This window comes from Sapajus apella, unplaced genomic scaffold (assembly GCF_009761245.1).
Source record: "Sapajus apella isolate SASKATOON/1434 unplaced genomic scaffold, GSC_monkey_1.0 scaffold85, whole genome shotgun sequence".
NCBI classification, from domain to species: Eukaryota; Metazoa; Chordata; class Mammalia; order Primates; family Cebidae; genus Sapajus; species Sapajus apella.
This window is the reverse complement of record NW_022437025.1, coordinates 8,244,585-8,271,252: the sequence shown is the minus strand read 5'-3', so window position 1 is coordinate 8,271,252 and position 26,668 is coordinate 8,244,585. Positions and strand designations below refer to the sequence as shown.

General features: G+C 52.0%; 2 protein-coding genes across 5 annotated transcripts in view; one reads left to right on the top strand and one right to left on the bottom strand.

The window, feature by feature from the left end:
- NSG1 (neuronal vesicle trafficking associated 1) overlaps positions 1-13,505 on the top strand; it is a 32,212-nt gene extending 18,707 nt beyond the window's left edge. Inside the window, exons 4-5 of the mRNA XM_032254185.1 lie at positions 2,791-2,901; positions 11,681-13,505. Of these exons, the coding sequence (XP_032110076.1) occupies positions 2,791-2,901; positions 11,681-11,881 (312 nt within the window). The 3' untranslated portion in view covers positions 11,882-13,505. The remainder of the gene's footprint in view (positions 1-2,790; positions 2,902-11,680) is intronic.
- Positions 13,506-13,911: 406 nt separating this feature from the next.
- STX18 (syntaxin 18) overlaps positions 13,912-26,668 on the bottom strand; it is a 118,075-nt gene continuing 105,318 nt past the window's right edge. For 3 of the 4 annotated variants that reach the window (XM_032254181.1, XM_032254182.1, XM_032254183.1), the window contains 4 exons: positions 19,475-19,533; positions 17,843-17,912; positions 15,290-15,370; positions 13,912-14,542 (listed from right to left, as the gene is read on the bottom strand). In XM_032254181.1, coding sequence (XP_032110072.1) covers positions 14,447-14,542; positions 15,290-15,370; positions 17,843-17,912; positions 19,475-19,533 — 306 coding nt within the window. In that variant the 3' untranslated portion in view covers positions 13,912-14,446. The remainder of the gene's footprint in view (positions 14,543-15,289; positions 15,371-17,842; positions 17,913-19,474; positions 19,534-26,668) is intronic. The other variant, XM_032254184.1, reaches the window with a different exon arrangement.

Genomic DNA, 26,668 nt, shown 5'->3' with positions numbered 1-26,668 from the left:
TGGCCCTCTCCCCATGTGCGTGTCTGTCTGCATCCAAATTTCCTCTTTTGATAAGGATATGCCAGTCTGGTTGGATTAGGACACGCCCTGATGGCCTCATTTGCAAAGACCCTATTTCATAATCAGGTCCCACTCACCTCAGCATCTCTATGGGAAGGGCCCAGCAGGCTCTCAACACTTGCTCTCTGGTCCTTCTCCTGGGATGCGTCAGCGGGTGAGGCATGGTTCCCCCACTGGGCGATGAGATGTGGGGCCCAGAGAGGCCAGGCAACCTGTTCAAGATCACACAGTCAGCCGCTCACAGGATTCAGCTCCGAGCCAGGTTCTGGAAAGGCCCGGGGCCCTCTCTCTCTTAAGGCCATGGTCCCCACGCTGTGCCCTGCAGTGGCCGAGGAGAGCCCAGCCCTAGGGTCTGCATAGCGCAGTGGGAAGAGAGAGCTCCCCTGCGGGCTGCGCTTTGCCACACCCTGGGCCGCCCCGACGCTGACTCTCCCTGGATGTATTTCTTTAACCTCTCCCCTTGGCTGTTCAGGGACTGTGGCTGTTATTTGACGGTTCTGCCAGCTCCTCAGCCATCAGGCCCAGGATCTTGCAGGAAAGGCTTGGCCAGGTTTCAGAGGACACCCCTGAGGAGGTGGTTCCCCCACAGCCCTGCAGGAGAGAGCGAGCATTATTTATTTATTTATTTATTTTTTTGAGATGGAGTTTCGCTCTTGGTGCCCAGGCTGGAGTGCAATCTCAGCTCACTGCAACCTCCGCCTCCAGGATTCAAGCGATTCTCCTGCCTCTGCCTCCCACATAGCTGGGATTACAGGCATAGCCACCATGCCTGGCTTATTTTGTATATTTAATAGAGACAGGGTTTCTCCATGTTAGTCAGGCTGGTCTTGAACTCCTGACCTCAGGTGATCCGCACAGCTCGGCCTCCCTTAGTGCTGGGATTACAGGCGTGAGTCACCACGCCCGGCCAGCAGGGGGTTATTTTTAAACCTAGAGAGATGAGGTGCCAGAGCCAAACTGATGTGGCTTCCCAACTGGAGAAAGAGCTTTAACGACGCCCCATCTCTTCAGGGACCTGAAACCCTCTTCTGACAGGACGTCTTCCCATGTGGTGGCTTGGGCTGCTCCTCAGAAGAATGTTTTCAGATGCAAAGAGTAAAATGTAAAGGGTTATGCAGGAGGCCGGCTAGATGGAGCCCAGCCCTCCTGCACCGCCCTGAGTGAGGCAGCCCTGCAGTGTGGACTGTGGAGAAAGGCAGGCAGGTAGCTGGGCCCTGGGCATGGTGGCCCCAGCTGAGCGTGAGACAGGGCAGCTGGCTTGGAAGGTTGAGAGCCCACCCTGCTGTCTGCCAGGTGTGACTCCGGGCCAGCGAGGAAAGGAGAGTGATGGTAACAGCAGCCACAGCACACGGCTCCCTCATGCTCCTCCCGCCCAGGCGCTGTCCTCGGCGTCCTGGGACTGTCCCTGGGAAGCGCTCCTTTCACTGCCATTCACAGGCTGGAGCTGGTGCTGTACTCCTGGCCAGCGAGCTAGAGCCGCAGGGTGCTCCGGCCCCTGCCCAGAACCTGTCCCGACCCCAGGCACTGTCAGGGCTTGTGGCTGTCATTCACAGGACCAGCTGGTCCTTCCCCAGCTGGGCCCCTGCCACTGCCTCTGACTGCCATGTGTGTCAGATGGCTGTACCTTCCTTCTTTTTTTTTTTTTGAGATGGAGTCTTGCTCTGTTGCCCAGGCTGGAGTGCAGTGACGCGATCTCGGCTCACTACAACCTCTACCTCCCAGGTTCAAGCAATTCTCCTGCCTCAGCCTCCCAAGTAACTGGGACTACAGGCGTGTGCCACCACACCCAGCTAATTTTTGTATTTTTAGTAGAGACAGGTTTTCACCATGTTGGCCAGGCTGATGTTGAACTCCTGACCTCAGGTGATCCACCCGCCTTGGCCTCCCAAAGTGCTGGATTACAGGCGTGAGCCACTGTGCCTGGCCTGTTTTGGCTTTGAGACATACTCATACCTGCCGGGCTCCCTTGGAGCCAGGTGAGTGCCTTCAAGGTCCAGGTCCAGTGTCACCTAGTGACCCATGCCCCACACCCTCCAGTCGGGTCAGGGTGTCCCCCTCCAAGCCAGCTGTCTTGCATGCTGTCGTTAGCTCGTCTGTAAACACCAGCTGAACACCTACTGTGTGCTGGGGTTGTCTAGTGCTCAGCACACCTCAGTGAAGAAAACCGAACTCCTGTCCCTGAGGACACCAACCACACAGGAAACCGCCGAGGGTGAAGGCTGATGGGGTTGCAGAAGTTCTGTCTTTCCTGGTCCCATGCAAAAGCAGGCTGGTGTCTGTGCGACACGCGTCCCAGCACTGAGCCCAGGGCTCAGGACGCGTTTGCTGAGCGGCTGCTTGGCTGGTAGCTGAGGCACCAGGGCCCTGATGGGCAGTGGGAGCCGCAGCCCAAACCCGCTCCTCAGACAGACACGTGTCTTAGTGGCCCGAGAGCTGCTTGGGCAACAGTGAGGCTTTCTCACATCCGTACCCTCTACGCAGGACCTGGGTACTAAAAATAACTAATTTAAAATGAAGGTGACTTATGAATATGGTGAAAAATTAAAATGTTCCAAAAAATTGCCCAGTGAAAAGTGATGCTCCTCGCCTCTCGTTCCCAGCTGCCCTCCCCAGGTTGTTCCAGAGATGGCCTCTGCACGTGTCGTGTGTGTGGCCTGCGTGTGCAGGTGTGTGTGCCTGCGCTGCTTCCTGCCTTCCGGCCACCCCTGACGGTCCTGCCTCTGCCCACAGGTCTCTGTGCTGGTCCTCTTCGCCCTGGCCTTCCTCACCTGTGTCGTCTTCCTGGTCGTCTACAAGGTGTACAAGTATGACCGCGCCTGCCCTGATGGGTTCGTCCTCAAGGTAAAGCTCCGCTTCCCCCCAGGGGCCCCGGGATGCCTTTGCACCCCTTGTTCTCTCCCTTGAACTCAAGGCTGCTTTGGCCGTCTCCCCCAGCTGGCCCAGAGATAGGCCTTCGAGCAGCAGGGGCCAGTGCCAGGAGTGGCCCTGCTGAAGGCCACCTGGAGAGCAGGGCAGGTAGGCAGGGGGCACACGGGACCACAGAAAGGAAACTCCTGGACTTGGCCCCTGGGAACTGACCTCAGCAGTCTGGGGAAGGGCCCTCCTCGAATGTGGGCACAGCCAGGGGCTGCCGAGGGAAATGCCCAGGGTGAGATCTACTGGGTCCCAGCGGATGGCTCTGGGGGAGGAAGAGGGGACCATGTCCGCCTCATGAAAGAGGAGAGGATGTACTGGGGGAAGCCAAGGCCCAGGGAGAGGAAGGCCTTGCCCAAGGTCACTCAGGGACTAGGGAACAGGGCTGGGGGCACAACCCCTCCTGAGCTGTGTACCTCTTCTGCTGGTCCCACCGTGGGAGCCACACTGGTGCTGAGCTCTCTACAGGCTTGGAAATGGTCACTTTGCATACATAATGCTCATTCCAAAAAGCCCACAAGTGGCACGCAAGGCAACACGACTAAAGAAAAGAAAGGGAGGGCCGGGCATGTTGGCTCACGCCTGTAATCCCGGCACTTTGGGAGGCCAAGGTGGGTGGATCACGAGGTCAGGAGTTTGAGACTAGTCTGGCCAACACAGTGAAACCCAGACTCTACAAAAAATACAACAAATTAGCCGGGCATGGTGGTGTGCGCCGGTAGTCCCAGCCTGGCACCTGGCCAGGCATCACTCGTCCCTAGAAATGCATTGTTATGTGATTCCGTTACTGCGCCCACCTCAGAGAGTGTACTGTACACACCCGCGTGGCCCGGCCTGCCACACGCCCGGGCTGTAGGGTACGGCCCGCCGCTCCTGGGCTGCAAACCTGGACATCACGCTACTGCACCGAACACTGTAGGCAGTTGTCACACGATTTGTGTATCTGAACATAGAAGAGGTACAGTGAAAACACGGTATAAAAGATAATACATGGCCCGCCTTCACAGGGCAGTTCCATCATGAAGGCAGCTTGCAGGGCAGGAGGCTGCTCGGGTGAGCGAGGGAGGGAGGAGTGGTGGGTGAATGTGAAGGCCTCGGCATGGCCGTGTACTGCGGTGACTGAGTGAACGCTGGACACAGGCTACGCTCGATTCATAACATACTTTTCTGTCTTCAGTAGTAAATGAACCTGCGCTCACTGTAAACTTTTTACTTGATAAACTTTTCTAGTTTTTCTCAAGGCGGAGTCTCGCTCTGTCGCCTAGACTGGAGTGCGATGGTGCCATCTCGGCTCACTGCAACCTCCGCCTCCCAGGTTCCAGCAATTCTCCTGCCTCAGCCTCCCCAAGTAGCTGGGATTACAAGCGTGCGCCACCACGCCTGGCTAATTTTTGTATTTTTAGTAGAGACGGGTTTCACCATGTTGGCCAGGTTGGTCTCGAACTCCTGACCTCAGGTGATCCACCTGCCTCAGCCTCCCAAAGTGCTGGGATTACAGGCATGAGCCATCATGCCCAGCCCATAAACTTTTAGACTTTTAAGTTTTTGACTCTTTTGTAATAACACTTAGCTTAAAACTCAAACACATAACACAGCTGTATATTATTTTTCTTCACATCTTTATTCTATAACGTGTTTCCTATTTAAAACATTTTTAGTTTTTTACTTTTAACACATTTTTGTTAAACGCTAAGGACACAGACACACACATTAGCGAGGCCTGTGCAGGGTCAGGATCAACAGTATCACTGCCTTCCACCCATGCCCTGACCCACTGGAAGGTCTTCAGAGGCGGTGATGGGCACAGGGGCTGACGCCCGGAATCCCAGCAGATCACCTGAGGTCAAGAGTTCAAGACCAGCCTGGCCAATATGGTGAAACCCTATCTCTACTAAAAATACAAAAATGAGCCAGGCATGGTGGTGGACACCCATAATCCCCACTAGATGGGGGGCTGAGGCAGGAATCACTTGAACCTGGCAGGCAGTGGTTGCAGTGAGCCGAGATTGCACTACTGCATTCCATCCTGGGCGACAGAGTGAGACTCTGTCTAAAAAAAAAACAACAAAAAACAAAACAAAACAATGACTTCTTCCAGAATCCCTCCTGAAGGAGCTGCCCAAGGCTGTTTTACAGTTAACATTTTAATAAGTAGGCATACACCCGAAAATACTGATAAAAAGTCAGTATGGTAACATACACCAGTAACGTAGTCATTTATCATCACTGTCAAGTATTGTGTACCGTACATAATTGCATGTGCAAGACTTTTGTACAGCTGACAGTGTAGGGGGTGTGTCTACACCAGCACCAGCGCCAATGTGAGGAATGTGTTGTGTCTGTCCATACAGTGGCTGCGAGGTCACCAGGTGAGAGGAGCGTTCAGCTCCGTGATAGTCTTAATGGGGCCACGGTGGTGTGTGGTCCATCGTTGACCCGAATGCCGTTATGCTGCGCCTGGCCTGAAAACCTGCTTGCTGTGGGCTCCATTTCCCATTTCAGCTGGCTCTGAACATCCCAGAGTGAGTGTGAAATGCTCATTTCCAGGGCTTAGCACTGCTCAGACTAAAATACAGCAGGAGAAGCCGACTGTTCCTGGCACTGAGCACATGCATGGGAAGCCTGGCTCGTCAACTGTCACTGCTCGGCTTGGGTTTGGGTTTCGCTTTGGTTTTGAGTTTTCCAATGGGAGGACGCAGCATCCTTACGTAATAAGCAGGAAAGGCTGGAATCCACACTGCCCAGCTCAAGTCCCTTTTTCTCCTCCCTCCATGTCATGCTGTCCTCAGGCTCCCAACATTCAGCTCTTCCTTCCTTGAGCAGGCATTTGCATGGCGCCCAGCTCATGCCAGTGTCTCTTGCTATATTGTTTTAGATGCTGGAACACAGCTGAGAGCCAGTTGGGTACTTAGGGCACCTGCCTTCACAAGGCTCTTACATTTTCAAAAGAATAGCGAGGAAGTCAGTCGCACACTGAATGTGAAGGCTATAGACAGGAAAGAGGGGTCCGGGGTTGGGCTGTGGCATGTGGGTGGTAGTTTCTAGAAGGGTGGTCCACATTGGAGGAGCAGGTCTCCAGGTGAGCCAGGGAGCTTGTGGGTGCCCAGCCAAGGGAAGCTCCCACCCTTTCATGTTTCCCCCCCCCCCCCCCCCCCCGCAATCTTGGCTCACTGCAACCTCCGCCTCCCAGGTTCAAGCCCTTCTCCTGCCTCAGCTTCCTGAGTAGCTGGGATTACAGGTATGGGTCAACCATGCCCAGCTAATTTTGCATTTTTAGTGGAGATGGGGTTTCTCCAGGGTGGTCTCAAACTCCTGACCTCAGATGATCCGTCCACCTCGGCCTCCCAAAGTGCTGGGATTACAGGCTTGAGCCACTGTGCCCGGCCTCACTTATGTTTTATTCAGGAAGCCCCTGTCCACGTGCTGGGCTGGGGCTGGGAGAGTTTGAGTCTGTTTTGGAGGCTGAGAGGACACCAGAGCTTTAAAACAAACGAAAGCAGAGGGCACAGGCTTCAGGGAGGGAGGGCAGGGCTGGCCCTGACCCAGTGGGAGGGAGTGCGTGACATTACAAGAGCACAGAGGGTGCAATGGGCTGTGGGGTCATGCTGGTGGGGGGCCAGGCAGCGGAGGATGAGCCAGTTTTATGGCCAGGCACAGGCTTCCAGAGGAGGGGAAGTGATAGCGTGAGCTCGCGGGTCGCCCGGGGAGGCTGGAGGTTGGAAGGGAGAGACAGGGCAGGGAGATGACCAACGAGGCTGCTGCAGGGGCCCCTCTGCTGGGGATGGAGGGGAGACCACGGACTGGAGGACTGATTGAATCTGGGAGGCAGAGGGTCAAAGGAGAGGGCCTGGTGCAGAGCTAGCTACTTAGAGAGGCTGACGTCATAGAAAGGGAGCATGGGCAGGCCCGGGAGTGGGCCCCGAATGGGAGAAAGGACCGCAGAGGACAGCTTCCTGGGGGCTGGAAGTCCCCTCTGAAACCGGCTACTCACAAATAACCGGCCAGCAGCCTCACCAGCTGTGCTGGGGCTTCCTTCCTGGCTCATCCTTGCTGGGCCTGGAGCAGGTTCCCACGTGGAAGAGGGGCAGCTGAAACTGCCTTCCCCATCTGCAAGCCCAGGTCCCGCTGGATGCCTGGTCTGGGTGGGTGATGACCCTGGAGATGAAGCCCTGGTCCCTGCCAGCTGCAGGTGAGACTGGCGGCCTCATTGGCATCTGCTGTTGAAAAGGCCCTACAGGTGATTCCTGTGCACGGCCAGCCTTGGGAATTGACAGTCCCCGGAGAGGTGGTTCTGGAGTGATATCCTGTGGGACTCTGACGTTTTCCACTGGCATCTAATGAGGGGGTGTCCTTTCTGGGTAAGGTAGCTAGGAAGGCCAGGCAGCTGCTGGTCAGTATCCAACTGCCCCTGGCCAGAGCTGGAGAAAGGAGAGGCGTGAGCTCAGGAGGTCCCCACGCCCTCTTTCCTACATATGTGTGCACGTGCTTGTAACACGCTGACTCTGGGCAGCTTGTGAGGGGTTTTACACCAATTGCTCATGGAATGCGCCCAGAATGCTGTTATATCCCCATTTTACCCGTGGGAAGAGGGTGCACAGAGGCTCTTTGTGGAGCCCAGGGTCACGCCCTTCAGATCAGCTGGTACCGTCAGCATTTGCAGTATTTACTAAGTGCCTCCTACTGTGTGCACGCTGGACTGAGGGCGGGCACCTCAGAGCCCCTGGCCGTGGGGAGGGGACAGGCTCTTTTTGGGCAGCCACTCTAGTGGCCCCAAGCTCAGGGATGTCATGAGGAGGGTCACAAAGGCAGACGTGGCCTGAGAGGACACTAGGGTGTATCTCTTGCCTTTTTTTTTTTTTTAAACCATGAAATTACTACACAAGTATTATAAAAAAATTTTAAACATAATGGGAACACACTTACTTAGCTACCCCAGTCCTCCCATGCCCCATAAGATAGGCCCATCATCAGCTTCACCTCAGAGGTGAGGGAATGAGGCCCAGAGAAGTTTGGGAACCCCCCCCGAAGCTCCTCCCTGTGCAGGCCCAGCGGGGTCACTCTCCCCTCAAGGCATGTCCCACAGGTGAGGGAAGCTCTGTATGAGATGGGGTGTCGGGGGGCAGTGGGAGCTTCTCAGGGAGCTTTCCCTGGCCCATGTGTACTCACAGCAAGGCCTCTGCATTCTGCTTCCTCTGGGAAGCCCTTCACCCCCGGGGTGCTTGCCACCATGGGCACCGAGGTGCCTCCCCAGCCTTGTCTTTGGGCAGCCACCTTGTGCGGGAGGCATCTGGGGACTCCACTTGACCTTCTCCCTGGGCAGGGCACCTGGAGGGCACAGCCATTTCTGAGCCATCTCAGATGCCAGCCCTGAGCAGGGCTGCCACTCCACATGTTGGCGGCATCAGGTCTCAAAGGGCTCTGCTGGGTACCGAGGTGGTAGGGAAGAGGGGAAGCCATGGTCCCTGTTTCCCCGAGCGATGACAAGTGGCAGGTGAAGCAGAGCATGAAGGGGCGTGGTGGTGCGGTGGAAGGGAGTCTGGCCGCGGAGCCTTCCTGACATATGCGCTGCTAGTCTGAATGGGTGTTTGTTCCGTAGCGTGTCAGGCGCCTCCCAACCTCCTGGTGGGGCTGAGATCCAGATGCTGTGATAAAAGGGCTGGAGGTCGTGGGTGGTGTCTTTGGCTTTATCTTTTCTGTCCACGCTGTGGCCTGGGGCATGCCCTGGTTTCTTGAGCCACCATGCATTGACTTTAGTCCTCAGCAACACGGTGGTATGACTCATTAGCCCCACTTTATAGGTGAGTGACCCGAGATTCACAGAGAAAGGGCTCCCCACATGAACTCAGCTGGTACAGTGGGCCTGGCTCAAAGCTTCACTTCTGCAGTGCCACCCTCCTGCCGGTGGCAGCCCCTGAAACCCTGGACAAGGGGCAGTGTTGGTGAGAAGCACGTTCCATTTGTCATTTCTCTTCTGAAAATAGCTCTTTGCTCACAAGGGCCTTGTAGGTATCAAATATACTCATCTTTAGACTTCCAGGTTCAGAGTGGACTCTCCACAGTGCAGGGTGGCATCAGGAGCTGGTCGCTGTATACCTGCCCTAAGCCAGTGGAGGTGAGTCACTCATCAAGGCAAGCTGGGGTCCATCTCTCAGGCCAGTGTGCCCCACGGCAGGGATGAATGCTTTGGTTAAATGTATAAGACTGCCAATGGAAAAGATGGTTCTGACCAGCGGCATCCGGGTAGAGCTTACTGTAAGGCCTTCCTTTCCTTACTCTTCTGTCTCTGGGTTGGGTGGGAAGTCTCGGATCAGTACCTTGGGTGACATGGGATGGGGTTGTGGAGTTGAGGCTGTAGTCGCCTGTCTGGGTGTCACTTCCCCCATCTATAGAGTGGGCCTAATGGAGCTCACCCCAGAGAGAGAGAATATGCCTAGAAAGCCTCCCGCACATGGCTGGTCATCATGAGGATGTCAGGAGGGAAATTCGAACCTGGCAGTTCCCTTTTCCTGCCTGCCAGGGCTGGGGGAGATGGGTCTAGACACAGCAGGGTAGCCTCGGGAGCTGGCCCGTCAGCTGGGGAGCCCGGTTAATCTGCCTTTAGCTGCAGAGGTAGAGAAAGACCTCGGCTCAGGTGAGGAGGTTCCCCAAGGCGATTCCCTGGTGTGTTTCCTGCACATCCTCACTCACTGGTGCCGCAGACTCTGCTGGCAATCTTAGTGTTGCCTGAGGTACCTGGAGATGCTGAGTCATCATCAAAGAGATTCCGTATGTTCTCTACCCTGTACTTGCCTGGGGTGGGGAAAGGAACCCAGTGGCAGAGGTGGAAATGGCAAGGTTTTCTTAAGTACCAGGAGTCAGTGAGAGCTGTGGACTTCACAATGTCCCAGCAAAGTGGGCTTGGCCCAGATGCTGGACTCAGGAGGGCTGAACCTTGGGCTTACTGGGGAGATGTTTAAAAATACAGATGACTAGAGTGTAAGTTTGCCGAGTCATACTTTTAGCGGGGAGGGCCTGAGAATCTGGAGTTTTTAAACTCTTCCCAGGTGATGGGGATGGTGGCTAAGGCTGGAGACCCCTGACTCAACTGAGTTCTCACCTTTCCTATCTGATAAAGTGACCCTCTTGGCTGTTAGTGTAATGCTTTGGTTGCTTAGAGACACAAAATAATAGTGGCTTTGATGAGGTAGAAGGTTTATTACTCTCTCGCACTGAAGTCTAAGCTTGAAGGCAGTGCAGGACCCATAAATTCATCCCGGAGCTCTGATTCCGTCTCTTGCTGCCCTGCCAGCCTCTAGGGCTTTGTCCTCTGGGAGGCCAGAGCTGGCCCAGAACAGTGGAAGGCAGGTAGCTTCCCTTTAAGGGCCCAGGGCAGAACTGGGTTGGTTACATCCGCTGGAATCTTATTGGTCAGAAATCAGTCAATGGCTTCATCTGGCTACAAGGCAGGTTGGGAAATGTAGTCTTTAGGTGGGTGCCACATGCCCTGGTCAACTCCTTGGGGAGAATGGGTAGTGGAAGACAATTAGCAACCTCTGCACGCCTTCCTTATGGGGATGGTGTGGGGTCCCTGAGCTCTGTGAACACACTGACTGCTGTGCCCACTTAGTGCCCCACCAACACCGGCTCTAACTGTGGGACAGTGGGTTAGGTCAGCTCCTGTACGGCCAGACATCAGCCTTGGCTGTGGGACCTTAGCCTTTTTTGGGCCCTGGACTCCCAACAAGCTGATGACAGTGGCGAACTGGTTTCCCTCCAAAATGCCAACAGAATTCCACATACAACCCTAGGAGTCCTTGGCCTCCAAAAGGTTTGTAGCCCATAGGGGACAGCTTCCGGCACCCCCACCCCTCCTGAGCTCCTCGGCAGCCTCCAGTGGCTCCTTGGGTCACCACGTCACCTCCCAGCTCCTTCCAGTACCGCTCTTCTGACTCCCACCCCAAGGCCTCTCCGCTCTGGTTTCCTTTGCCCTGAGTGCTGCCCCGTGCTCCCCTCACCTGGCTAAGGTCTACTGAGAACCTACCTTAAGGGAAGCCCTTCTCACTTCCCTTCCCTCCTCATTTGAATTGGTTGTTTCTGGACATTTCAGAAGTGTCACTGTTTTCTAATTGATTAAAAATGATGGGCGGGCCACGGTGGCTCACGTCTGTAATCCCAGCACTTTGGGAGGCTGAGGCAGGTGGAGAACAAGGTCAGGAGATCGAGACCATCCTGGCTAACATGGTGAAACCTGCCTCTACTAAAAATACAAAAATTAGCTGGGCATGGTGGCGGGCACTTGTAATTCCAGCTACTTGGGAGGCTGAGGCAGGAGAATTGCTTGAACCTGGGAGTCCGAGGTTGCAGTGAGCCGAGATCATGCCACTGCACTCCAGCCTGGCGACAGAGTGAGACTCCATCTAAAAAAAAAAAAAAAAGACAGTTAATGCAAGATCTTCAGTGAAGTTAGTCCTGTTGTCCCATTACACTTGTGCTCCTGGAGCCCAAGTGCCTGTTTGCCATGGCACTCACCAGCCAGTCGGTTAACCAATGCCAGGCTTCCCCTGCGCTGTGTGCTCTGAGGGCAGGATCCATGCCGGTTTTTGCTCATCACTGTATCTTTTCCTCCAAGCTCAGGGAAGGTGCCCAGGAACTGTTGGCTGCCAAATGGAGACATGCTGGCACCTCGTCTTGCACCGATGCATGCTCTCAATGGCCTCTTGTCTTTCAGAACACCCAGTGCATCCCAGAAGGCTTGGAGAGCTACTACGCGGAGCAAGACTCCAGTGCCCGGGAGAAATTTTACACAGTCATAAACCACTACAACCTGGCGAAGCAGAGCATCACACGCTCCGTATCGCCCTGGATGTCAGTTCTGTCGGAAGAGAAGCTGTCTGAGCAGGAGACTGAGGCGGCTGAGAAGTCAGCTTAGCGGGATGGGCAAGTTCCTTACAATGTGTCACTTGCAAGTAACAAAGGGACTTTGAGGGACATTTCATTAAATATAATTACTGATACTTTAGAGGTTACTCATTTACGGTGCAATTGCTTCTGTTTGCTAATGCTGCTTTGCAAATAAAACTTGCTGCCGACCACCCACGGGCATAAAATCAAGTGCATTTCAGCATTGCCTAAAGAGCTCTGACACCACTTTTCATGTTATGATCTTCATTTAGCTCCTTAACTGGGATTTATTGGATGCTGTCAAAAAATAAATTTACACTGGATATGCTAAGGGTGTGGACCTCAGATAAATGCATTTTGTGGAACTGATTTTTTGAAACCACCCTACTGTCTGCAAACCTTACTCCATAGCCATATCTAGAGCGATCTCTCACTGTGCCAAGAGCAAGCCTACTTAGCGTTTCTTCCCATCTGCCATCAGCAGGTAACAGTGCTGACTGCTGCCAAGATGCACTGTAGTGAGTGGCGGAGAGAATGAGGAAAAGACACCCCCCCCACACACCGTGCTGATTCCTGAGTTGGGGTGGGACAGCCTTGCCTGGTGGCAGGCTCAGTGTGGATTCACTACTCCCTCCCCTCTGACTCTGGCATCTTGGTAAGGAGGGAGGGGCACCACCAGTCTGGGTGGAGACAGCTGGGGTTCGCTCCAGTGTGTGTAGACTGGCAGAGCATGTGAGATGGAGGGGCTGGGAAGAGACGGCCCTGGGCCTGTGAGGTGCAAAACTCTCTCCCTGCGGGGAGTCTGTTTGCACTGAGATGTGCTGATAGGAAAGAATCACTTCTATTATGAATACATTTGCACCAATGCCCTGTTAGTTTTTAAAGAAATATCTGGGTGGGAAAAGTGAAAGTGTAATTTCTGGTAAGCTAGGGCTACCTTTAATTTTGATTGTGTGAAACTGATAGAACTTCCTTGATGTGGGAAGCAGGCAGGAAAGGCTGTGGGGGTGGGGGGCTGGTGTGGCACCCTGCAAACAAAACTACAAATTTCAACTCACGACCTTTGTAAGAAAATTGTTCCAGTTTGAATCTTGATATTAAAGTATATGTTTACAAAATTGCCAGTTAGATAAACTAAGTGTATAAAACAATTAAATAGAAAAAAGACATTCACAGACGTTTCTTCTATGTTATTTGAATGTGTTGTTTCTGGTGTACATGTCACAAGTTTCAGTTTTTTAGTAGACTGGTAATAAATGACAAACAGTGTGAGATCTGCTGCAAACAGGCACGGTGACCATGGCTGGCTCCACTACTGTTTCCTGAAATGTGCTTCTAAGAGATAAGATATATTTTATCATCAAGGTGTCTGAGAACATAGACCGTGACCTTACCTTCCTGGCACAGCGGGGTGCATCACAGAGGCATGAGTTGAGAAGGGCATTGTTAAGCTGTGGAAAATGACTGAGAGCAATAAATCCGTGCCAAACTTCCCGGTACATTTGCAGAGACACAAGTGAAGCCCATGTGCGCACAGTGCAGAGGCTGAACCTGGGTGTATTTTCCAGTAGACGTGGACTTTATCGACTATAAATTCATTTCCATGTAACTTCTGACATTTCACTCTGTGCAAATAAAGAACCCGAGGATACTGTGCTGCAGTGGACTGTCTGTACACACGCATTTCACCAGGCACAGGGCACGCTCTCATGCCCATGTGGGCACTGGGATGCCTTCTTTCCAGATGTGGTCCAGATGTCTCACCTTCCATTACAAACAGGTGCTCCTGTTTATACTTCCCGGAAGGTCAGATGCACAGGCACAAGAGAAGCAGGCCTCTTCTTCCATGGCCCAATTCCTCCTTTGCACAAAGGCTCCTTGGACCCAGTGAGGAGAAACTGGTGCTCCCACACCCCTGGCTGCTTTGGGGGCAGCGGTCTTTGGAGGACGCCAGGCAGCCCCTCACGGAGGGCCCCAGAGCCTCCCCTGCATTTCTTCCCTGATAGGAGGTGGGCGGGCCTCCACTGAATTTCTCAACTTACACTCACTGACAACACATTGAGGGACTGTAATTGTATTTATTAGATTAACAAGGCAGATGTGAATTTTCTATAATCCAGTGAGTCCACGTATTAGATGACTCAGACAGACAAGAAGCCACAGGAAACAAAGAAGTAATCATTTGTTCAGAGACGTTATTAACTATCTTTTTCCCTGAAGCTACCAGGATGGGAAAGGTCATGACTTCCTTTGAACTTTGAGACAATTGGGGGCTCCTGAGGGCTGCTGTGCCTCTGCTACTGGAGCAGCACCCGCTGCAAAGGCAGCCTCAAGTTCAGGAGAATCACCAGCTCCCGTATTCAGTCTGTCTTGCCTTAAAATGGCTATAAGACCCCTCCCCACTGTTGTGCATGGTTTTCTTTCTCAGCTGCTAAATGCGCTCAACACCATCAGCCTGGGTATCCCTTTTTGGGGAAGATGTCTGTCTGAACCCCTTTCCCTTCACATGGCTCTAGGATAAAGTCTGGTCATACCATGCTCTGGCACCAGGGGTGCATGAGAGCACACGGTCTGTGGGCCCCCAAGGCCCAGGCTAGCTGTCGTACCAGTCGAGGAAGAGCAAGGAGAAGGAGCACATCACGAGGAAGAAGAGGATCCACACGCGGAAGCCAGCGTTGTTTTTAATGGCCTGGGCAGGGACAGGAGCACAGGTGTTTTATCACACCGGATTTTGGTTTTAGCAGCCCTGAAATGCCCCACTCTTCCCACGTACTCTTCCGATCCTGGCTGTAACTACGGGTGTTGCTTGAGCTGTGCTTACCCTGAAGAGATGGCTTAATTACTAAGCAAAATCAAAAACTGGGCCTGTTTTCTCCCAGAAGACAAATGGGTTACATTTCCTTCTCTGTGGCCATCATTTGGGTCATGCACAATTCTCCCTCAGCACAACTCCTGGAATCATTCCCTTCTGTCCCGGGGTGAAAGGCCCTGAGCAGAGAGTGACTGCCAGCTTTGCGTTTCCCAGTAATGCGATGTCCGTGGTGACCCAACCCTGAGGACTGAGCTCAGGAAACAGTAGCATCCCCCTCAGTGGGGGCCAGCAAGCCTGTCCACCAGTGTGCATCCCTGTACTTGGGGAGCTGGCCTGACCTTGCCAGGAGTACCCCCACCCACCCTGGATTACTCCTTTGGAGGCTGGTGAGCCATTGCCTCTGGACAGCAGCCAGAGGTGGGCAATGGGTGATGGGCTGGTGGGTCTCATGAACACATGCAGCTCGGCTGGAACTGATCACGACCTCACGGCCACTCAGTTTTGTGATCAGCCCTGTGAGCTCTGCCCAGCAAGCCTCCTGGGCAGCTGTGCCCGCGAGACGAACACCATTGCTGGGACTCAGCGCTGCACCACCTCGGACCTGGGGACTCAAACAGTGCCTACCTCTCTTATATCTTCATTGCCTTCCTTGATATTTTCGGTTGCCCCCACAACTAACTGGTGAATGCTATCAATCTCAGCTTCCTGTGGAAGAAAAGGTAAATACAAGTTGAGTATCCTTTATCCAAAAACCGGAAATCCAAAATGCTCCAACCAGCATTTCCTTTGATTGTCATGTCGGCACTCAAAACGTTTCAGATTTTGGAGCACTTCGGATTTCACATTGTGGATTTTCAGTTTAGGGATGCGTGACCTATACAGCCACCTCCTCCTCCCCGAAGCGTAAATCATGACAAGAACAGGAGCTGTCACCGAGGGCAAGGGGCTTTACTTGCATAGCCATGAATCCCACAGCACCCAAGGAGGGGGTATGACCCCTATTTTATGAAAGGGAGACCCATGGCTCAGAGTAGTACTAAGTTGCCCAAAGTCACACAGCAAACAAGTGGCAGGACTGAGACTTCTTTTTATTTTTGAGACAGGGCTTAAACAATCCTCCCACTTCAGCCTCCCAAGTAGCTGGGAGTATAGGCATGTTGTGCCACCATGCCTGGCTAACGTTTTAAAAGTTTTTGTAGCAATGAGCGTCTCCCTATTTTGCCCAGGTTGGTCTCGAACTCTTGAGCTCAAGCCATGCTCCTGCCTCAGCCTCCCAGAGCGCTGCGATTACAGGCGTGAGCCACCGCGCAGGGCTGAGGCCCCAGCTCGTTGCAGTGCTCCTTCCACCGCGCCTGCCATGCCTCCTGTGCCACTTGCCGACCACAAGGACAAAAACCTAAGAGCTACTCTTTGTGGAGCGGCCACCACATGCCGGGGGCTTCCCTTCTAGTCTCTTCTTTCTGAAGTCCACAGAAGTAAGCTTTAAAATGTATGTGCTTCAAAAGACATATGCTAGCTTCAAAAAGTGCTTTGTGTTTTACTATTATATCTAAAAAAAATAGGCTAAAATTTAAACATCAAAATAGGATGCAGGATGCTTACAGAAAACATTTACTCCAAAGCCTTGAAAAGCCTGAGAAGCGTGGGATCCTGGTCTAGCACAGGGGCATCCGGTCCCGCAGGGGCAGAGATGGTTCTGGATATCCTAACAGGCAGGAGTGCCTGCTGCTCTCCTCCTTTTGGTGGTGGCCACGCTGCTTCTAACAGGGTTGGGGCCAAATGCACGCTAGTGTGGGCTGTTAGAAAAACCTGACCGACACACTGCAGGGACGAAGCAGCCTGTGGCCTCAGATTCCCAGCGATGAATATTACTGGGATGGCTCTGCTCTATCATCACCCCTTTTCGGAGAATCTCGAGGTGTGAGCTAAGTGACCACTGACAAGGTTCTGATGAGAGAATCAATATGAACTACGATGCAACACTGATTAAAAAATCAAGAAAGACACACTGTTCCTCAGGCCTTAGAAACTCCTGGTGAGCCAGGTGCAGTGGTTCACACCCATAATCCCAGCACTTTGGAGACCAAGGCAGGTGGATCACCTGAAGTCAGGAGTTCAAGGCCAGCCTGGCCAACATGGTGAAACCCAGTCTCTACTAAAAATACCAAAATTAGCCAGGTGTGGTGGCGGGCACCTGTAATCCCAGCTGCTTGGAGGCTGAGGCAGGAGAATCACTTGAATCCAGGAGGAGGAGGTTGCAGTGAGCCGAGATTCCAACACTGCACTCCAGCCTGTGCAACACAGCAAGACTCCATCTCCAAAAAAAATAAGAAACTCCTGGTGAGCAAGGCAAGGCTCTGCACACCCCTCCCCAGGTTCCCGGGAGCAGCTGAGAGGTTTGAAGCAGGGTAGTGTTATTAAAAAGGGCAAGCCCTATGAACCTGAACTTCCAAACTGCTGTTAGACTTAATGTACCTCATTTACAATGATTTCACTCCGGCTGTGTGGTTTATGGAAAGTCGTTTTGTGACTTAAGTATCTTAAGCCAAGTAGCCCAGTTTAGCATACTAGAGAAAAATTTGTCTTTCAAACGTTCCCATAGTCTTGGGGTGCTAAAAATAAAAGGGCAAATTTATCAGGTCTCTAAAAGTTTTGCCAGTTATTGACTGGAAGAATTTCAGAAAATTCACTGGAAAAGAACAGTCCTATTTCCCACGTGGACAGCATCCCTGGGGCGGCATGGACCTCGCACTGCGAGAGGGCCGGTCTGAGCTCCTGTAACCCTAGTGACTGAAAAGTGGCTGCTGGGTGCTTCTGTAGTTATCTCTCAAACTTAGAACAACCCTGCAGGAGTCACTCCATTCTGTAGATGGGAAACTAGCCCGGCGGGGCTACCTAGCTTACCCAGCACATCCAGAACCCTGACTGCCAGGCCTGCACTCTCCTCCCTCATGTCACCGCACGCGCCACCACATAGGGCAGTCAGTGGGTCCGCTGTGGAGAGCTCCCCCTCCGTCACGCCTATGCAGAGGCAGCTCTGGGTAGTGAGAGCTTTCCCCTGGGGATCTCTGCTCCTGGCTGTGTAGCGCGGCAGCCTTCGGGAGAAACGTCCTGTGCTCTCAAGCACATTCCCCTTTAATTGAAAACTTAACAACTACTTTGTTTTTGCTTTTTTACCTGTTGCAAAACCTTTTCCGTGAATATCTCCTGGAGTCTGGAAATCTCAACCACTCTCCCTTCAATTTGCCTTCAAAAAAAGAAAAAGAGATTACATATTAACTGTTAGTTCTTGGTAATCTAACAGGACTGTTACATGTTCTAAAGAACTCCTGTCTTCTCGTGAAGGTGGGAGAGACAGAGGGGGAACGCCATGTCAGATGGGGAAGAGGAGATGGTAGAGGAAGGTGAACTCTCCTTACTGGGTCACCTTCCCTGTCTCCCAGCATGGCCTAGCACGCTGGGCTTTTTGGAAGTCCACTCTACCATGCCACTGACCCTGAGCCCCAAGAGGTGGGGGTGTGCAGTACCGTTTGCATTCTGCATCACTGCTCAGGGACCGGGGTGGGCCTGGTTATGCCCCAGGTACAGAGAGCAGTCTCCAGTAAGTCCTCTGCCCAGCCTCGTCACCATGGTAACACATGGTGGGGATGCAAAAGACAAGGTTGGATCATATGCTGATGATCCAACTTTGCTACTGCTCAGCAGGTTAAAGAACTGTATTTACCCTCAAACCAACTCCCTGTTCCAAGAAAAAAGCTCCTCTGATTCATGTAGAAAATGCCGCATCTTTGTTTGACAACGGAGTGTTCTGTTGGACCGGGAACACTTGGGGTAGCCATCTCCCTGGTGTTGAGGCAGCATGGGCTACCCTGGGGGGCAGGCAGGGGACCATGTATTTAGAAATGGAAGCTGGCCCAGGCTAAGTTAACTGCTGTTCCAGCACAAAGCAGCAACAGGAAGTGGCAGGAGCAAAATGTGGTGGGAGCTGAGCTCCTGGCCAGGAGGGCACAGAGATGAATCCCAACAGTGCCACAGTGGCAGGGGGGCAGGGGAGGAGATGTGGGAAGGAAAGCCAGGGAGTATCTGCACATGGGGGAGTAGCAAGGTGGGGACAGTGAAAACAAGGCTGTCGGAGGAGGACTAGGAGGTCCACCTCTGAGGGCAGAAAGCCAAGAGTCCCATGGAGGCTGACACGGACACTGAGAAAGTCCTCAGGCTGTGTGAGTGCAGCATCAGGATTGATTTTATTTGCGGGACATGTCCACAGTACAACAGGCTCTGCAAAGACCTGGCCTTACTTTCAGCATGCTCCAAGCTTTCCCACAGAAACTACAGGCCAGTGGTTGCACATGTGGGTGTCCATCGTCTTGCCCTCTGCATTCCTGACTCCCTTTTGGGTATGGGAGCAGGCAGACACCTGTGGAACCTTTTGCAGAAGAGCGCGTCCCTTGGCTGGCTGTCATGAGGCCCCATTTCATTTCAGAGTCACTGCATGGAAACAGCCCAAATGGTGATGGTAATTCCATGCAGGTAATCTGCAGTGGCAGGAGGGCAGGGGAGGAGATGTGGGAAGCCCCTGTGTCCCCCGCAGCAGCAGCAGCAGGCGGGAGGAGACCCACAGGCCCACGAGCTGAGGGAGTTGTGGATTCAGGCCACTTGCCCACCCCAGCCCTGTCAAAATGGCCGAGGAGGGCTGCACCAGCCCAAGGGCCACATGTGGATGCCGGGGGCACCAAGGCAAATAAAGTTCCCAGTTCCTAGAAGAGTTGTAAAGCAGGCCACGAGCTCACAGAGGAACTACAAACATACCTCACTTCATCAAACAAGCTGTTCATTTCACCAATTAGTCGCTGATTTTCCTGTTCAAACTGTGAGGAAACAAACATACTCAGGGTGACATCATACTGAACTTAGGCAAGAGTCTAGCAAGAAAAGGGAGCTACGCTCCAGGAATCACTGCTGAGCCCCCCGTTTGTAGCATGCAGCAACGTGGTGGCCAGCGCTGGATGACTGTGAGCATTACTGCGAGCAACGTCCCTGCTTTCAGGAGAAAATGTTAAAAAGCCGGTAATTGACTTCTCGGTCTCACCTACTGCACTCCAGACATGCAAGCTGACTGTGATGGCCGTAGCTGTATCTCCCTACCTGCCCTCCCCTGGGCTCCTACAGCCTGCTTCCTGCCTCTGGTACCATTATTTAAAAAATTCTTCTGTTGTTTTCTCTCATGAAGTATACAAAGGACTACATGTTTTTTTAATATGGGGAAGGATCTGGTGTGGGGAGGGTCTGGAGAAGGAAGGGAGGTCGGCAGCTTGCTGAGCTGCCCCTGGACCCCTCTGACTTCAGACCATGCCCCTGGCCACTCCACCACTCAACAGGGGCAGAGGCCCAGAGCCAGAGGAGTGTGTTTCCAGTGCTCAGGCTGGGTGAGGACAGGTGCCCTGACACTGGGCATACAGGGGAGCTTCTTGGGGCTGAGTGAGCTTGGCAGACAGTTGCTCTCCTAGCCATTCTTGCCAGCTTGACAAGGGCCAAGAAAAAGGATGGAAGCATCGGAAACTCAGCATAGTGAATGGGCAGGAACACCTCCTTGCCCTCCCCACAGGTTCCCACGGCCCTGTCCTTGTGTGTCCACTCAACTCCCGGAATGTGCAGAGAGTGAGGGCATTGTACATTTCCTCCCGGATGCATCCCACAGGCCCCAATTCTCCAGAAGACCTGCCCTGGCCCCTAAGCCCAAATTTACTTCTAATATTTCCACCCTTGGCCTACCATTTTCTGAAAATATCTTAGGATAGGAATCCCTTTCTGCCTTGTAATAAACTGTGCACATCCCAAACTTCCTGTGTGACACTGAGCTTCTTGAGGGTGGGAACTATACAGAGCCTGACTTTGAAAAGGCATTCCAGTTTTTCTTTCGCATCGATTATAGCTGCCATCAAATCCACAAATATTTTTGGAGGCATTCTGTAAGCAGGGGTGGGGAGTATGAATACAAGCAAGACTTTAGAGGCTCTGAGTCAACTGAAGATCTGGCTTACCACTTGCTTAGTAAACCAAAGGCACAAGGGAAACAGTGGTTATGGGAGGCAGCTGACCGCAATGGGCTATGTTGACACTTCCTGTGCAGGGATATACAGGCTCACATACAGGCTCATGCGACAGCCTGAACCTGTTCCCATTGCCCTAGGGCAGAAGTGAGTTGCAGGGCCTCCCCAGCAGCCTCCTCCCACCCAGGCCCCTCCCCTCCACGTATCCCGGCTGTTCTACATGCAGTGCTTTCCACACGTGCGCCCCTTCCTAAGTCCGCCAATTTCACCCTTGCACAGGCACTTGCTGTCTTCAGCCCTCCCCTACTGTCTACACTCTGCCCTCATCATTTCTCACTTGCCCCCAACCTGTTCTCCAATCCTTGGTCAAAGGGATCTCAAGTGCTGGTCATGCCAGAATGCCTTATGCTGGCCTTGCCCATTGGACCCACAGATCAAGTCCAAGGTACACTGTTATCCATGACCTGGCCACGTGACATCTTCCACCTCAGCTCTACTCTGCACAGGCTAGCTTCCTGCCTGGCTGGGGAACGCCATGTGGTCCCTCAAAACCCTAGGCATCTTCCTAGCGATCTGATACGTCAGGGCAGACTCAATCACCTTCTCTTACCTCCTCACTTTTGCTACAGAGTTCCCCTGTACGTGGCTCTTGAAGGACATTCCTCACACTTTTTCAGGGGCCTGTCTTCTCTCTGTGGAGGGAAGCTGTTCTCCTTTGGACCCTGAGCCCAGCCCAGGGCCTCATACATGGCAGGATACCGGTTCTCGGCCCTGGCTAGTCATCAAAACACAAGGAGGCATCTGCTGCCCTCCAGACCCACCAGGCCAGAAAACAGGGGGCAGGGGCAAAGCTTTGGGAAGTGCGGAAGTGCTAGGGAAGCTCCCTGCAGGACCACCTCCTCCACAGCAGGCTGCCTGGCTGGCTGCTGACACAGAATTGCTTATGGCCTTTTTAATTAGGCAAGAGAAAGGCTATTTAAAAGAATAAAACTTTCACTTTTGAGTTTGAAAGTATCAGCTCTGTTAACTCTGTTAATACTGTTAAGACGACAGTATTTAAGGAAAACACGTAATTACTAAAACATGCAGGCGCCAATCCACTTTGGCTCTTTCAGGTACTACTCAGCTTTTCTTTGGTAGGGGGGCATTTTCTTGAATTTTTCTAATGACAAAATATGGCCCTGCCCTTTTAAATCCACAGTCCGTTTTATGCTTTGAAACTGTCCCTAAACAAAATTCACTCGTGGTTTGACGTGATTTATTCCTGGACCGTTTCTCGGGAACAAAGCTTTTCTCGTTTCCTCCCCAACTCGAGGGCCTGCGGTATAAGGCACTTCTGTGCGGTGCTGCCTCTTAGTAATTGTTACTTCTGAGAGCTCCATGTCCGCCCTCCGCTGCAGAGAGGAGTGGGATCAGATGCCGGCTTTCCTTCCACCCATGGGTTCTTGATGCCACCTGAAAAATACCTAGTCCCTAGAGGAAGAGAATCTGGTGCCTGAAGGTTCAAAGGTGCTAAGGGCTGGGGAGAGAGGTTTGCCAATGGCCAGGAGCTTTAATGGAGAGCAGCCTCTGTTTAAAAAACAAAAGGCCTATTTCCCAGACGACTGCAAGGTCACTCTTACTTAAGGAGGCTGGCAGGGCCTAGGACAATTAGGTCATAGCAAGGCTGCTGACAACACTGACTTGTACGAGGTTTCAGGATGGCGTCCAACACTGTCTAAATGGCAAACCTTCACGCCTTTCCTTGTGTATTGCTGGGTGGCAGGCCTGTAGTGGTGGATGTACCAGGTGGACATAGGAGCCAGTTCTTGGGGCCTTGCCAGAATGCTGGTACAACGCTGGGCCAGTCACTGGCTTCTGGAAGGCCTGTCAGTTTCTCTGGGGACAGATGTGGTGATTCTTATCCTTTCCTGCCTGACCCTGAGGATGCAAAGCCATGGCTGGACTTCCAGCCCCTCACCTTCTAAGCAGGAAGCTGTTTTGGAGGTAACAGTCTCTGGGTGTCTCTGTCTTTGTCACTATAATGGGGACAGTAACAGTACTTAAGTAGCGGGGTTATTAGAAGGAATATATGAGTTAATACCTGTGAGCTGTCTACCAAAGTGCTTGGCACACAGTAAGCTCTCAGTGAATGCTATCTACCATGATTAATCTCTTGAGCGTCAGCTTCTGGATATGCAAAATGACTGGCCAGATGCTGTCAAGACCCCTCCTACCACTCTAGTCTCAAACCCTAGAGGCCTGCTGTGGCTCTCGGCCATTTCGCTCTCCCAAGCGCTGGGAAATGCACCTGTAGCATCTTCTTCCAGCTCGCTGAGCCTCAACAGCTAGTACCTGTCTCCGCATGGCCATGCTTTACAAGGTGCAGTGCTGAATAAAAGGCCTAGTCTCCAAGGTCAGATGACAGACAGGGTTATCTATATGCTCTGTGAAGACAAACCTGAACACAGTTGAGGAAATGCCTCATTTTCCTATGGAATTGCAAAGGATAGTGAGAGGCCTTGATGGTGGGTATGGTGGGCAGGTTGGGCCCTCCATGCATGGTGTTCGCCAGCTGCTGCTCTGGGCCCCCGCATTGGCCCATCTGTTCTATGCTGTTAAGGTATCTTTCCAAAACACAATGCTTCCCTTCAGCTAGACCAGCACTCCCCTCACCCTCCAACCACGGCAGTACAGCATCATGTTGAAGAGCCTAGGACTTGGGAGATATGTGACCTAGCGCTGCTGACTTAAGCTCTCTGTAAAACAGGACCAGCAATACTCTCTACCATTTGGGGTTGCATAAATGAACAGAGGCTGAAGTGCTCAGAGCAGTACTTGGCACATGGTATGTGTCACATGCATGTTGGGCAGTATCATTATTCAACTGCTTTATCCCGTTTAGAAGACAGTCAGACTTTCCAATCAAGCCCTGCTAAAAGGTTTCTAATCTGGTTTAAAGGACAGAAATTCACGTTGTGAATATATTATTACAGAAATCCTTTTCTAATCTAATCCTCTTTATTATAATTTTCAATAGAAAATCACTCCTACAAAGGCCTTTGAGTATAAAACGAGGGCAAGAGAAGTATTTGTGTCACGAAGAACCAAGAACAGCTAACTCAGGGGAGCACAGGGAGACTGTCCCGGAAAGCCCTCTGGCCTTCATAGCTCAGAAGTCCCCTGCCCAGGCCCTCTCTGGACTCTTCCAGACGTGCTTTCTTTGTACCAAACCCCTTCACACTCCTGGCTCTGTGACCTTCACCTCGTTCCCCTGTGAGCCCCATAATATGACAGTACACAGACCCAGCAGAATCCTTCTGGTGGGAGGGAGCCAGCAATTGCTGTGCCCCTGTAAACCTGGAACCTCCCCAGGGTCTGTCCCGCTCTCATTATGTGGTGTTTAGATTCCACCAACTCCTTGTTCTAGACGCATGAGCTGAAACTGGCAAGCCCTGCCAGCCAGCCACTGGGGGTTCTATGGGCCACCTCAGGGCACAGGGCCTTGGAAGATGCCCTTTATTTGGATTTAAGAAACAGAAGTCACATTCATGTTTTTAAAAATTATCCCAAGGAGTACATCAACAAATGCAGGTGGTTTTACCTGAGGCAGGCAAAGTCAATGTGTGCTTAGAAAGGGGGAGTTTTCTTGACGTAGCATTAGAAAACAATTTGGTTCCACTCAGCTTGACCAGAAACACCTGCCAACTCAAAGGCATTAACATAACCGTATCATGAGTTATACAGGGAAATTTACTGTGCAAATCATATAACACCCTGCAACCATTTTGGAATATGTAATAACTGTTCCTTTGGGTGAAACAATGAATTACATTGCTATTATTGGGCTTAACTCATTATTTTACCCTGAGGAAAAATTCCGAAACAGTGATTATGAATTATGACCACGTGTTGCTACAACATTTTCCAATTTAAAACCAACAGTGTGGTATTTCTTTCTCTTCATTTTCAGAGTTAAGCCTTTTAAATAAGATTTGGGTTAGTGAGACTATAAGATATGGTACTTAGCTATTATTCCCAATTAAGAAAGAAGTTAGCTGGACATTAAATAGCCTGTCATAAAAGTATTGAACATTACAGGCTTCTGCCTGATCCTCCTGGAGTAACACAGTAAAAGTTAGGAAGTCCTGCTGATTCTGATGCTTTAGTCGCTGATACTATCACGCTGGAATCACCAGTGTTACTGGGAGTGGCCGCGGTATGTCTTTAGATGATTCGGGACAGTGGAATGAAACGGAAGCATGCTGCACTGACCTCACTGTGAAAAGAAGAGCCATACACTGACATAGCAGTTGCTAAATCACGTGCTGCCCATGTGCAGGTCATGCGACAGTGCCGACATGGCAGTGTCTTTCTGGTGGGAGGGAGCCACCATTTGCTCTGCCCCACCCTCCGCTGGGTGCTCTTACAGATGCTACTACACCCAGCACTTGAGACAATTCTGTACGGCATTGATTCAGAAGACGTCAGTGCTGCAGTGATTTCTTGCGTCAGCTTACAAAGCTAGTGAGTGGTATAAATTCATGGCCAACTCTGTCTAGTCCTAAAGCCCATGTTCTTTCATCATCCCTCCGTGGGATGGGATCATGAAGTGTTACGGATCTCCTCGCTGCCAGCCTTCCTCTGGTCCACCTTTCACACAACTACAGGCTGCTAAATCACATATCTGCAAAGGTTAACACACTTACCTCACCACTGCCTCGCACAGAAAGGCAAAAATCCTCGGACAAAAAACCCACACTATTGTTATTGTAGCTATTTCCTTTATGAAGAGTCGTGGAGTGCATTAAAAAGAAAAAAAAAAGGCCGGGCGCAGTGGCTCAAGCCTGTAATCCCAGCACTTTGGGAGGCCGAGGCGGGTGGATCACGAGGTCAAGAGATCAAGACCATCCTGGTCAACATGGTGAAACCCCGTCTCTACTAAAAGTACAAAAAATTAGCTGGGCATGGTGGCGCATGCCTGTAATCCCAGCTACTCAGGAGGCTGAGGCAGGAGAATTGCCTAAACCCAGGAGGCAGAGGTGGCGGTGAGCCGAGATCGCGCCATTGCACTCCAGCCTGGGTAACATGAGTGAAACTCCGTCTCAAAAAAAAAAAAAAAAGAAAAAAAAGAAAAAAAAAAAAAAGCCCAACACAGAAGGTAAACTCTTCTTATATACAAATGTATTTTTTCTTAGTGAAGAGGCAGAGCTGTACATATTTTTTTCTCTAGCAAAGAAATGGGGTAATGGTATAATATTTGGGGAAATGACTCATTTCCACTAATAAAAGGATTTTCTATAAACTGATGTAAGCTTAAGAGATTTTTAAGAAACTTCTGCTACTATTTGGCTGTAAGAGGGGAGTATGACCTAATCCCTCTGTACGTCCCTTTGTTGGCTTCTCCGCCTCAGCCTCCCTCCAGTGGAGTGTACCCCAGGGTGTGTCCATGAGCCCTTCTCCTTTCTCCCTGTCCGTCTGGTCTCTGGAGAGCCTCCGAGGTGATGATTTTGGGAAACCACTCATCTGGGTGGATAAATCTGTGTGAAACAGTATTGTATGTGAAAGGCATATGAAAACAGTCTGAGCTCCAGCTGCCATCCTTCATGCCCTGATCCTGCTGCATGCACACCACAGTCTGTCCCTGCCGATGGCACTCGGGCAGCTGTGATCCAGGAACTGCCCAAGCTCTTCTGCCCTATGCAGGGAGAGGCTGTTCTGCCTCCTTGTACAACCTGTCACTCTGAAGGGGAAAGGAAGGGGGAACAGAATTTTTCAAGCATGCTGTGTGTCTGGCTCTGTGTTGCACGCACCTCATGGGCCAACTCACTCAGACATTAGACCCACCTGTGAGGTGGCCATTATTTGCCCATTTCACAGATGAGGGAACAGAGGCCCAGAGCAGTGAGAAGGCCCAGGGCTGCAAGGATGAGGCTGGTTGTGGACGCCAGTCAGATGATGCACTTGTTCCTAC